A 13,779-nucleotide genomic window follows, 5' to 3' on the forward strand; every position below is an offset into this window, starting at 1 on the left:
GAATGGCTGGACACTTGCTTGCCCATGAGAAGGTGTGAATCCCTTGTTTTACTTTGCTTGTATGCACAGTTTTTGCTTTACCTACTACACTGTCTTTATTGCAACTCATGAGTTTTCTCATTTTTACCCTTCCAACTCTCTCCCCCATCACAACAGGGGGAAATAAGCAAGCTGCTGTGATGGGCTCAGTTGTCAAACAGGGTTAAACCATGGCAGCTAACAGTAAACTAGAGTAAAGTAAAATTCCCTGGCTTAATATTTTATGCCCACCATCATTTTATAGGGATTGCTGAGTAAAAGACTAGCCACCAGAAACCCTGGTATGCAAGTTTGACACTGTCTGCATCACCACTCTGTCTATATTCGCAGTACAACAATAAGGTAGAAATAAGGGTTGTGTATTTCTGAGGTGTAGGTAAATTCACTGTCTAGCATGTTCAATATTGCTTCAGCAAATGCTATATGTTTTAAATGGTGTCTAGTAAACTAGGAATCATTTGCAAATAATTAGGATTGGTATAAATAATGCAGAATTCCCTAAGAGTTATTCATTTTGTGATGAAAAATAAAAAGGTACAAAGGACCCCTTGGTATGTCATTGAGAATATTAGTGCATATTGCAAACACAGAGAGTGGAAGTAAAATTTTGCAGGCACTGTAATTTATTTCAATAACAATATTAATTTCAATAATCATTTTCCTTTATTATTTACACCTATTATATCATGCTTAAATTTGATGTTTTTAAATACACAGAATTCAGAAATAAAGAGAACATAATATCACAGTCCCGGGGAGCAGCAAACATGAGCTGCCATGCAAGAGTGGAGTGCTGAAAGGGGAGAGTGACTGTGACATCAGTGAAAAGAGGCACCATCCCATAGCACCCATATGGGAAAGAGAGTGTCTGGGGCTGGTGCTCAGAGGCAGCCAACAATACAGTGGTACCCAGACACATAAACAGCAAGGAGACAGGTGCTCAAGAGAGTAAGTCAAAAATTTAGGACAGGGTCAAGGCCCAAGTAATCAAGGTATAAGGGCAAGTACCTACTCACTTGCAGCATAGCCCAGATGAGTATCAAGGATCAGAACTTGAGCTTAAATGCAGCTCCTGAAGAAGGTAGGGAGCACCCGCAAAGCACCCCCTATCCCCCCAACAGCACCCTCTCAGTTACTTCACATCACCTTGATTCAAGGTTGCAGTCCATCCTACCAAAGCTGCTTGAGCACAGGAAGGAATTTAATAAAGGGGTCATGTGACATGTGAGAAGGTGGAAAGAGGAGGTTCATTCCTAGCCAAAACATGGTTGCATTATGTTACCAAACGCTTCCTGGTTTATTCTCTTCTTTGACAGATTTTCTTTTCCTGAGAAGTTGTTAAAGTCAAATATCATCTGTGGACGTTTCTCCAATCTCACTTATAATGCACTGTATTTTTTGTTATTAGTATTTAATATCAGTTATTAACAGAAAGAACACATAATCCTTAAAATGCTGGACAGGAATGCAGATCATTTGGGATTATTTTTTGTTGAAGTTTTGCATAAATCTACCTGCTTTATTCTCCTCTAGTGCAAAATAGAGCATTGTGCTGCTTTTCACCCAGCCTTATGTAACTTTAAGAGTTAGATTTTCTTCAAGTTTCTCTGTGTCCATACAAATCCCAGTCTTGAAATTTTCTTAGTCTTCATCAATTACATGGAGCCAGCTGGGCTTATAAATAGGAAGATTTCATCCTTGCCTAAAGCAGATGCAAGGTATAACAGTTGTCATAATCCCTTTCAAATTTCATCTCATGACATCATTTTATCTCATGAGATGGCATCAGCATTTTGCAGTTATTTAATTTCTTTGCTGATTTTCTAAGTAATATATGTTAATATTATGACTGTATTTAATATAGAGCTTTTTACTTTTTATACTCTTCACTCTATATTATTTTCCCTTTATGATTTTCTTACTAAATAAACAAGCTCCTGGTATTTCTTTTATATTTTCCCTCAGTTTTTTTTTTTTTTAATTGCTTTTACAGGATGTTTTTGTTTATTTAATTTTGTTTATTAGTTATAGAGCTCCCATAATAACTTTTTAGCTGCATGAAGACTAATCATGATTTTGTGAAGAATAAAAACTGTTAAAATGCTACCAACTACTTACTTTTAAATAGTTTAGATTTATCCCATATAAATATTGTAATGAAGCACATTTTCATTACCAGTAAAAATTAAATTTGTATTTGACACCAGAATGACACATAATTACATGAATGAAGGCCAAAATGTAAGTGGGCAAGAACTCTTCTGCCTTAGACATGCAATAGCTTTCTTTTTGAAGTGTCTAAAAGGAAAAAATGACCTGAGAAAATCTCATTATGATATAGGTATGAAAAGATGGGCTGCTGAATGTAGGATTTCTAAATCTATGCGGTAATATAGACCACAGACTTCTATACCTGATAACAGTGACAGATGTAATAGCAGTTATAATGAACATAATAGTTCAAGACTGCTACCTTAAAAGAAAAAAATGCTAAATGACCCAAACTACACATTTGATACCCCATCATCTAATGGTGTCTTTGAACATCATGAGATTATGAAGATAATGCAATGGTCTCAAAATAGAAAGACTATGAGTATTTAGCAGCAAGAGCAGTAGTTTTCTCACAGATCCATGTCCTTTCTTTCTTTCTATGGGGAGGTAATTCCCAGGGGTGAAAATACAAAGGCAGAGAGGGGAAATTAGTATTAACATACTTGCCTAGCTTTGGAGCTATGTGGCTAGAGTACTGAAACGCTTTGAAGGCAAAATTTGGATCCAGTAATTAAATTTAAATGAAAATTATTAATTAAATTAATTAAATTTAATTAATTAATTAAATTAAACTATTAATTAAATTAAAATGAAAACTTCTCCCAGGAAACTATTCTGGGAGAAGGGTTAAAATATAATTTGTACCCCTTCTGAGTTTAATATTCTTAACTCAAAGTCTCCTGTTATTACTATTAGTTAGTCATAGTTCATGCTTTTCTGGCATCTTATACAGTGCTGGCCACTCTGCTGCACAAGGTCATTGGGACAGGTTCACATGTTCAGCGTATTACTAATAGGACATAGCTACATTTTAGATGTTTTCATCCCAATTTAGATAGAAATGGGAGAGACTGAATATGACCCTTTAATATTATCCTATAATTGCCGTCAGATCATTAAGTTTTTAAAAATTCTTCAACTAAACGTTTCCGCAAACAATATCTTTTCTTTGTCCTTTGAAAGTCCTTTGATCTTTCAGCCAATCCAGAGTATGGACCAAAATATACTTGAAGAACTTTGGGGAAAATGAGGACATTTAAGGAAATCATGTACTGTTGCATCATAATCCACATGCACTTTTGTGATAAACCAGTGTAGTGTGTTGACCCTGGGTAGATGCTAGGCGCCCACCAAAATTGTTCCATCACTTCCTTCCACACTGGACAGAGGAGAGCAAATATAATGAGGGGTTCAGGACTTGAAATAAGGACAGAGAGCGATCACTTACCAGATACAGTCATAGGCAAAACAGATTTGAATTAGAGATATAAATTGAATTTATTACTAAAAAAATCAGAGCAGAATAATGAGAAGTAAAATAAGACCTTAAAAACACCTTCCCCCCACCCCTCCATCTTCCCCAGTGCTACCTCCTACCCCAGTGGCACAGGGGGACAGGGAATGAGGATTATGGTCAGTTCACCACATGTTGATTCTGCCGCTGCTCCGGAAATGGAGTCCTTCCCCTGCTCCAGCATGGGGAGCTTCCCAAGGAAGACAGTTCCCCACAAACTTCTCTAATGTGAGTCCATCCAACAGGCAACAGTTCTCTACAAACTGCTGCAGTGAGGGATACTTTTCCATGGGGTACAGTCCTTCAGGAATAGGCTGCTGCAGCATGACTTCCTCACAGGGTCTCAAGTTCTACCAGGAAACCTGCTCCAGCATGGGCTCCTCCCTCCACTGGTCTGCAGATTGCTGCCAGGATCCTGCTCCAACATGGATGTCCTGGGTGTCCTAAAAGCTCACAGCCTCCTCTCAGGCATCAACCTGCTCTGGTGTGAATCTCCTCCAAGGGCTCCAGGTGGATTTCTGCATCCCCATGGCCCTCCATGGCTGCAGGGGCACAGCTGTCTCACCATGGGCTGCACCAGGGGCTGCAGGGGAATCTCAGCTCTGGCACCTGGAGCACCTCCTGCCCCTCCCTCTGCACTGCCCTTGGTCTCTGCAAAGCTGTTCCTCTCACATATTCACACTCTGCTCTTCTCTGGCTGCAGTTGCAGCAGCACAATAATTTCTTCTTCTTAATTTTTTTTCTCGTAGCTCTTACCACCATTTCTGATTGGCCTAGCATTGGCCAGCATCACATCCATCTTGGAGCTGGCTAGCATTGGCCCTGCTGGACATTGAGAAAGCCACTCCTCTAACCCTCCCCCTACCAAAACCAGGCCATGCAAACCTAATAAAACTACATGTGTGTAGGTGTAGAAAAATATGCATCCACATTAGTTTTACATATGCTGTGCAAAAATGAAAGCAATGTGAACAAATTTCAAACTATAAATGCTATTGTTTATTTACACTGAATGGCTTCCCTTGTAAGATAAATTTTCTTTAGAATAACTTTCTCATTGTAAATATCAGTTTATTGGCCGCTATCTTAAAGGGAAATATAAATATATGAGAGTGCCAGATAAAGATACTGAAGGGAAAAAGACTAAAAGAGAGAAAAAAGCTTTGTATTTAAGACAAATTAAGCTATTACTAATGCAAAGCTATTGAAAATTTCTAAGGTATTTAGCATAATACTGGGTTTTCATCATTTCATTATGACTCCAAGCAAAAATTTCATAATCTTATTTTGGTTTTCTTTCTGTAATCACTCATCTCAATGCAATAAAAATTGCTAGATATATTCAAGGGACAGAAAAGGCTAGTCTATAAATTAAATAGTCCCAGAGGACTCTGTAATCTGTCATCTTTGACTGTAATACATAAAAGTCTCAAGCATATGATTAAGGACATTTGCTTTTCAAATATATTCTTTGAAAAGTAAGGATTTAATGAAGGGTTTTGTTAAATGTATAAGAACAGAAAAGAGTTGAGAAGTGATTGCATGTTTTCTTTAAAAAGCAAAAATTCTCAGGCCTACATCTTTGGAATATCTACTTTTATAATAAACTGTTAAATGATTATCAGAAAAATATTTATGGTTAAAGCTTATGACTAGAATTAGATGTTCTTGTTTAGTTCCTCGTTTTGCCTCAGATGCCCTATCTTAACTTTATTAACATTAATTTTGTCATCAGAGGGAGGAAACATGAAAATACGCCTTCAATCTCTTTCTCTTGTGCACATAAGTACAATGAAATGCACTAAAAAGATATCAAATTTTTAGCAGGAATAAAAATAGGAAAACACTGACATTTTTTACAGTTGGAGTTCTGATCAGTTCATTTTACTTATTCCAATTTCTCATTACTAATTAGATGTTGCCCTTGATTTGTTGTACATTTTCTATTTTGTAATGTGGTTTTAATATTCAACTGTATTTGGTGTGAAAATGAAATATTTTCCTCTGTTTGAATTCCTAGGCTGCTGTGGAAAATACATGTGAACCTTAAGGAACAAATGTTCTGAAGTTATCCTCAGTAATTAAGCATATGTGAAAGGAAACTTCCATTGATTAGGTGAAACGATGACTACGAAATCAGCATTTTGCATGGTAGTTTGCTTTCTTCAACTTTGCATCGTCAATGGGCAGGTAATATGTGAGAGGCAAATGATTACTGAGTGGAGAACAGAACCAAAACCTACCATAATAAAATGGACACCGAGGGAAAATGTCTGTTCAGACTTTTACACTGAATGCTGGAATATGAATAAAAGTATTGTTGGTGAAATCTCGGAAGAACGTAACCTCAGTATGCCTCAGATATGCCCTTTACAGCTTCAATTAGGTGATAGTCTCTTCATTTCCTCCGAGGCATCCTTTCAGTCTTATGGAGTGAATTTGGTAAATGTCTCCAAGGAAGAATTTATTAACTGCCCTAAGGCTGGTTTTCTTCAAGAGCAGTTGATTTTTGTTTGCCAGATAAAAGGACTACACCAAGTGGACCCTAACTGGCTTGGTGCTGGAACTCACTACTTTGCAGAACTTCACAAGAAAGGTCCGCTGTTGTGCAACATGGGCCTCCGTCTGAACGTTACCGTGAAGCAGCAGTTTTGCCAACAGTCTCTGGGTGCACCACTATGCTCTGGGCATGGAAAATGTCAAAGCCACATTTGGGAGAAAACATATAATTGCCATTGTTTCTCACAGTATTCGGGAACGTTCTGTCAGAATTTTGATATATGCTCCACTAAACCTTGCCACAACAATGCCTCCTGCACTGAGAAATCAGAGCTTTCTGGAGATTCTTACGAATGCACATGTCCTCCAAAATTTTCAGGTATTTTTTTTCTCCTCTAGGGGTAAATATTATATAGATCATACACTTTCCTTAACAGATGATAAAGCAATAAGAACAACACTAGCAAGGATTTTGTATCATTTGATTGCCCATGGCTGCTACCATACCTGCATAGTCTCTTTTACATGGTGTCACTTGTGGGAGACTCTGCAGGCATTTGAAGACAGTTTGTATTTGTGGATATTCATAAATACATTGTAGAGAAAAACAGAATAAGTTCTTATCATGCTTCTTTCCTACTTAAGCATGAGACATAAATAAATACTTCCTGACTTACAGAAGTAACTGTTTTACTTTTTTTTGTTCTGCAGTTCAGATTCTAAGATCAAATAGCATAAATCATTTGGAGTAAGGTTCCTCAAAAATAGCTGGTTAACCAAACTGGTGGAAAAGAGTGATTTTGTTGAAATGAGCATTTGATTCAATCTGCCAGAACTCCCCTCCATTTTCATTTAAAGACCTTTCAGATTACATTAGTGATTTTTTTTTAAATCAAAATTTAGTTTAACTGAATAGTCAAACCTTAACTTAGAAGAACAAGCAAAATAAAATACTTAATACTTTCTTACAGATTGTTCTGTCCCCTAAAGTTGTTTTCAAAGGCAATTTGTTAAACATACTGTTATTATCAAATTAAATATGTCACAAATGAAAAAAGAAAAATCAAGTACTCCTCCTAGGAAATATTGCAGCACTTACCCAAAACTCATTGGAGAAACTGAATTTGGGTTTGGATTACCATACCAGAGAATACAACATAACTGGGTAAACTCTTATCTAACCATTACCTTTATTTCATGGAGGAAAAAAAAATGGATTAAGGAAATTATGGGGATGTTGTTCCTGCATTCAGACCAATAGCGTTTGGGTACATTTTAGAAAGTACCAGAAATATTCATTCTCATCAAAAAAGAATCATTGTAGTTCTTTTTGTTCTTGTGGAGCAGAATTCTTGAAATGTTCCTCTGTTGGACTGAATTTCTATGTTCCCACAATAGTGATGCTATACTATGAAGCACAGCTGATGGCTTAGGAATGAGTGAGGTTCATAGAATACACTTCATAGAAATGAAGCTTATGTTGCATAAAGATTGCTGTAATTTATTTTTAATTGCTTTTTAACGTGCATAATAATTTGGTTACTAATGCATTTGCCAATGGAAGATTATGCAGGTATGAATAAGTCAATGTTGTGAGAAGATTTTTTTATAATTATGAACAGTGTAATAAGATAGTGGAAAACATTGATGCTATGCAGTATGTTTTATATTTCCTTTATCAGTACTGGAGGCTGTGTAAAATGCTTTGAAAATAACAGTACCAAAAGCGTCTGGTACTAATTGAGCTCAAATTAATGAAAAAATTTGCAAGCAATTCTGTTAAAAGCAATCATCATACTTAATGCTATCAACAAGCAATGCTTAAAACATTTTTTTTAGCCTATATAGGAAAGTTTTAGCCTATATAGGAAAGTTTTTAGCGTATATAAGAAAGATGCCATCAACTGACAATACTGGTCTCATAAATAAGATGGATGCAAACAAGAAGAATTAGGGACTAAAGCACCATATATTATAGGCATGGCTACACAAGAGTAAGGGAGGAAAAACTGCCTCCCATAACATAAAGTCTATTAGAAATTTGAACACTTTTTGAAGTGTGAATAATGTCATGGTAATAATTCAAGAGGCAAGCATAATTAAATGGTATTTAGACCTGTATGCTATAATAGCATAAACAACTTATAACTGGAATTGTAATTTCCAGAAAGCTGCTTATTAAAAAAAAGTTCTCACATTTCCACTCCACATGAGTACATCTTTTCTTCTCAATGCTGAAAGAAACTGTAAGCTAGATTAATGTTAAAAGGAAATAAATACTTCAGTTCTAGTAGCACTTCTGCATTTTAAGGTATATGAGAATTTGTAACTATATGTCAGATGAGGTTAAGCACAGTATTGTGAGCACAAAAATAGATTAATGTCTTTCTGACTTGACATTTATAAAACGTTCACCAAACTCCCTAAATATTTACTAAAGTCCAATGTTCCTATTATTCCTTTGACACAGGTAAAAATTGCACAGAAATAGTTGGACAGTGCCAGCCATCTACATGTTTCAATGGTAACTGCATTAATGTTACTCCAAACACTTTTCTTTGTGAGTGTGACAAGGGTTTTACAGGTAGGAAACACCTTTTACTCCTGTCTTACAATAATAATTTTATCTGTTATAACAATGGTATGAACTTTTGCTTTATTAAAACAGTTATTTTTGATGAATATTGCACAGATTGCCATATCCTTAGATTTCGTAAAAATAGGTTTTGTAAAATATAGAAATCAGACTTCCAAATTACTCATGTACTGAAGTAAAAACATATAAATTATAGAAGCGTTTCATAATCAGATGCCATCCACTAGTACCTTTCTTCTATTGGCAGTATATCAGAGGAAGACTCTTAATCACTGACTCACTGGTTCTCAAATACAGTTATCAAGAATCAGAACTCTTCTTGGATGGATGATTTTGAATACATTTGTATTCATAATTTCAATGATTTATGGGTGCAACTTGATTAAAAAGAAAGAAGATAATTGGTTTATTAATTATATATGGGACAAACAAGATGTTTTCATAAGAAAAGCCAGAATAATAAAATGTATCTAAAACCATCCTCTTGTAAACACTTTTTTGGGGGATTAGGATAGCAGTGAAAAACTATTTATTTTTGTGCTTCCCAACTGAAGTTCACTGTATGGATGTGAGAAAAGTTGTAACACTCAGAAGAACATTCTTTAAGAAGGAATTAACTATAAAGGTAACTCTTGAATATCCAAAGACAGTAAAATTTCAAAATGTCTCTTTCTCAGAAGCATCACTTATCTTGTCAATTATAGAATATAAAGAAATTATTACATTGAAATGAAGAGTTAAAAGAAAAAAAAGCAAACATAATGGAGTTAGAGGGATCAAAAAGCCAATCTTTATTTTCATAGTGAAAGACTGAAGATCCTTGTTGATATTTTAATGAAGTCTGTATATAAATATATTTTTTAAAAATGGGATAGACCTGCCCAATTCTAAATTCCTAGTAAATCTGTTTGCTATTCTCCCTTTCTTCCCTTTCTTTCACTATAGAAGCATCATGGTCAGCATAATTCTGAGAAACAAACAAAAAAAAAAAAAAAACCCCTCACTCTTTTTTCAAACAAAAAAAATGTATTAGTAAAGTTTTCTAGAACTGGTTTTCCACCCCCTCATGGTCCATGTCTTTTTAGAACACTTACCTTTGTCTTTTCACACAAATTGTGTAGGCATATTACTTTTGAAATTTTCCCTACAAAAATCTTTTTTATCCTTGCAATTTTGACATAGTGAGGGATGGGAGAAATGAGAAAGGAGGAGCACTCTTCCAAGATGCAGTAAATCCATATCCATAATGACATGAAAATAGTTTAATACTCTGAACTACTGGAGGGCAAGATACACTGCAATCTACTCTCCATTACCTGGTAAGATTTGAGAAGGAAAAAAAGGAGACCATGAGTGTAACTAGCTGCCTTTTTATTCTCCACTTAGCCAAAAGAAAATGGGGAATACTTTCTTGTTTCTAAGAATAAGTATCTTAGGAGGAGAAGGAATTTAACAATTTTTTTCTGGTTCTGTAGTATAACAGGACTGATTGACTAACATACAGTATAATTTTACAATTATTTACTAACTAAATGTGGTAGTTTAACTCTGCATGTCTTCCTATGGTCCTACATAAAGGTGTTTGCAAACACAAAGACAATTTGAAGTATAGCTACCTAAAAGAATACTACTGTGTGAAAGCAGACATTTTTCTAAGAAAACAGACATTTTCCTATTGCTGTTGCATTGCAGCTGTATTGTAGTCTCAGCCAAGGTGAGTTGTGTAATTATGAATCTTGTAAATTGAATGCTATATTAATTGTGTGAAATTGGCAGAAAATTCAAAACATTCTTCTGTCTTGATATTGAATTTGCCCACAGAAAACAAAACGTTAAAAACAAGATTGTGCACGTTATGTTTAAGACTTTGTTAACTTTGTCCTACCTTTTTTCTAAAATTAGTCAAGACACTGACAGTAACTAGTTCACATGATCTGAGTGATAATATTAAATATAGGTGTTACTCTATATTGATGGGATATAAATAAATTTATAATAAAATAAAAAGGATCTGAAAGCATTTATTCAAAATAAGTAAAGGTTGCTGGGTCCAAGTTATGTTCACAAGGACAGAATGGGTCTATTAGACAAACAATGCAAATTCTCATTTCAATTATGTATTTTTCTGTTTTATTAATTGTTTCATTCATTCACTGAGCTCTCAAAACTCTCTTTACTCTTTACTGAAGGTAGATTTTTAACATAACAGGAAACAGGTAGCATTAGGTTTGTCAGTATTCTTATGATTGAATACTCTGATTCATATCAGAATTTTCACCTTTAGACTTACGAAGAAGCATTTAGAGGAAGGGAATATGGGTAAAACAAAGACGGGGTGGGTGCAAAGAGGAAGGAGGGAAAAATAGGCTGGTAGTGTGTAAGCAGTTGTTGCTCAGTACTCTTGTCTGACTAAGACCTGCACTGAATCACTGTAGTCTATCTATTCTTTTCATTAAATCTTTTCTTTACTCTCTTTCTGTGCAATCTTACCCTCTCCCCATCTCTGTGTTCTTAGGTTCCAGTGACAGGACTAGAGAGAAAAAACTGCCTGAATTTGGTGTCTGCAATTTGAGTTACACCACTGGTGATAGTGGTCCTAATAATTTTGGTGCCAGCATTTGGAGTAAATGAGGGTTTAAGCATCAGAAAGCTGAAGGGAGTCCACAGATTTTGTAGGAGTGTGTGTCTGAAGAGAATCAATTTTGTGCCAGCAAAGGGCATCAGACTCTGAGTGATGATGGCTCACATGGCTAGTGTCAGTTGGAGCAGGTGAGAGTCCCAGCATCAGCAAATGAAGAGGGGAGCAAGGGTGCCAGGGCCTGTGTGCACTGGCAGGAGCCACTTGGAAGATAAAAGGTTTATATTTTCCTCTAAGCTGGTCTCTGAGTGTGTGTGCAGGTGTGCATGTGCATGTGTGTATGTGCATGTGCAGCTCATTAGCACCCTTCAAGCGGGACTGTCTGTCGAGTAGGAGGCACAGGATCTGGGCATCAATATGAGATGAGCTGAGGTCCCCCACTGATACTGAAAGGGTTTACAAAAGTGTTGGTCTTTGTGAAACAGAGGATAAGGGGCTGTGTATTGAAGGAGTTCACAAATATGTCGCTCCTTTTGAAATAAAGCGTGAGGAGCTGTGTGTCTTTACTAGCAAGCTTCCAGCCTTATTAGTCAGAGAAGAGGACTAAAATTTGGCTGATTGTACATATGATTTATGTGAATTCTGGGTGAGTGCTGGTAAAGGCAATGCTTTATCTGTGGGTAGTCTATGTAGCTGGCTGCATTAGTGTCCTCTGCATGTGTGCATCTCCTGCATACATGTTCATCTTGGCTGCTGGCTGAGCCTGCAAACAGGAAAGCAGCAGCTGCAATAATTGAATGGATGGGACTCCCAGGTCTTTGGGTTCACTGGGCTGGGATTTAGCAGCTGGGAAGGAGGTTCTCCAGGCTCCACAGTCCACCAGAGCAAGTGTCTTTTATACAAAGAGGATGTCTCAACAATTTTGATGGATGTTATTGTTCTGTCCTGAAGATGTATAGAAAATTAATATGACTCATTCATAACTATTTCCTAGAGGAAATAACAATATCTTAGCTACCTCTGTAATGCTACTGCTCAGTATGCTTGCTCTAGATAACATTTAGTGGATTAAGAGAAGTTGTTTTCCATTTGAATATGTTTTGTTGAATCTGTGTGGCGTTTTGCTCCTTAGGTGGGAAGATGGGATTGATTAAAAAACAACCCTTTGTAGAGCTCTTGAGATTATATGAGTTTTTTTTCACACATTCCTGTAAGGGAGACTTGAATTTCCTGCCTTCCTCAGTGGTCCAGTTGCAGTCTTTGCAGACTATAATGAGTTTCCTCCTCACTTTAGGGACAATAGATACTATGAGATTGAAGTGGTTTTGCTTGGAGCCACTATGCTAGAGCTTCCATCATCCAGGTGCTTTAGTTTAAAATAGTCTATTTGCTTAATTGGTGAATTACACACAGACTTTTTTGAAATAGGTCATAAGTGTAAAGATACTTTTACACATATATAAAAGAAAACAAAAGAATTTATTGTTTGCACAATTACTGTTTTAAATTTGTCTCGTACTAGCACTCATTGCCCAAATTAATAACCAAAGGGTTCTTAATAGTACCCCTAAAAACATTATGTAAAAATCTTTTCTACTATCTATGTTTTACTTTGGTATTATGCTCAGCTTTCCTGTGCACCTCTTGGTCAAATCCATCCATCTCCCTCAATAAGAGGGCACAACAATTGCACCAAGTCATCAGCATTTTGTAGTATTCATGGAAAGGAGTGCTTCATTCACACTGGAAGTTTCTCACCTATCAGTCAGGGGATTATTTTAGTCTAATTGTGCATGTTTTCATATCACTGTCTACTTCTTTTACCCAGGCTACTAGTGGGAGACTGGCAGTAGTCTCCAGTCACTGCCACAAAGGGCTGTGATTTGTCAGATGGTACCTGAGGTGGGGATGGGCCTGATCCCCTCCCAAGATGGGCCATCCATAAAGCCGAAGCTGAATCAGGGGAGACAGCCATCTCTGGGCCCAAGCAAAGGGTTTAATACAAACTAGAAATGTTCTGAGGTCTTGCACTGTCGGATCAGTACAAAAATCAGGCTGAAGAGATGTACCTGCTACCCATTCTGGTTTTAGTGTTGCTCTAAGCGACAGGGAAGATAGCTGCAAGGATGTGAGAATGGGGATATAGTATATTTTATTTCCCCCCTTTATTAATAGATTTACATTGAATTATAAGTAATTGTCATATTTATTGAGTATATCAACTCAACAGTGTAATGAGTGAATATCTCATAGCACTTTAAAACTGATGAGTATAATTACTCTGGGAAAAACACCAGGTATGTATGATTCTTGTAGTTTACTTTTCTGCATATGATTAAGTTTCTGAAATATTCTTTTTCAGGGAAGAAATTTTTTCACTGCAAGGTTATTAGTATCATACTTTGCAATGAAATTATAACTGAATACATTTTTTGGGATTATTTCTATTAAATTAAGCCTATTTTTTAAAATAAGTTATTGTGCTATTTTAGTATGGTG

General features: G+C 36.2%; 1 protein-coding gene across 1 annotated transcript in view; it reads left to right on the forward strand.

Moving 5' to 3' along the window:
• Nucleotides 1–914: 914 nt before the first annotated feature.
• EYS (eyes shut homolog) overlaps nucleotides 915–13,779 on the forward strand; it is a 725,122-nt gene continuing 712,257 nt past the window's right edge. The window contains 3 exon segments of the mRNA XM_053974015.1: nucleotides 915–987; nucleotides 5,628–6,485; nucleotides 8,577–8,690. Of these exon segments, the coding sequence (XP_053829990.1) occupies nucleotides 5,732–6,485; nucleotides 8,577–8,690 (868 nt within the window). The 5' untranslated portion in view covers nucleotides 915–987; nucleotides 5,628–5,731.

Source organism: Vidua macroura, chromosome 3 (assembly GCF_024509145.1).
Source record: "Vidua macroura isolate BioBank_ID:100142 chromosome 3, ASM2450914v1, whole genome shotgun sequence".
In the NCBI taxonomy this organism is placed as follows: Eukaryota; Metazoa; Chordata; class Aves; order Passeriformes; family Viduidae; genus Vidua; species Vidua macroura.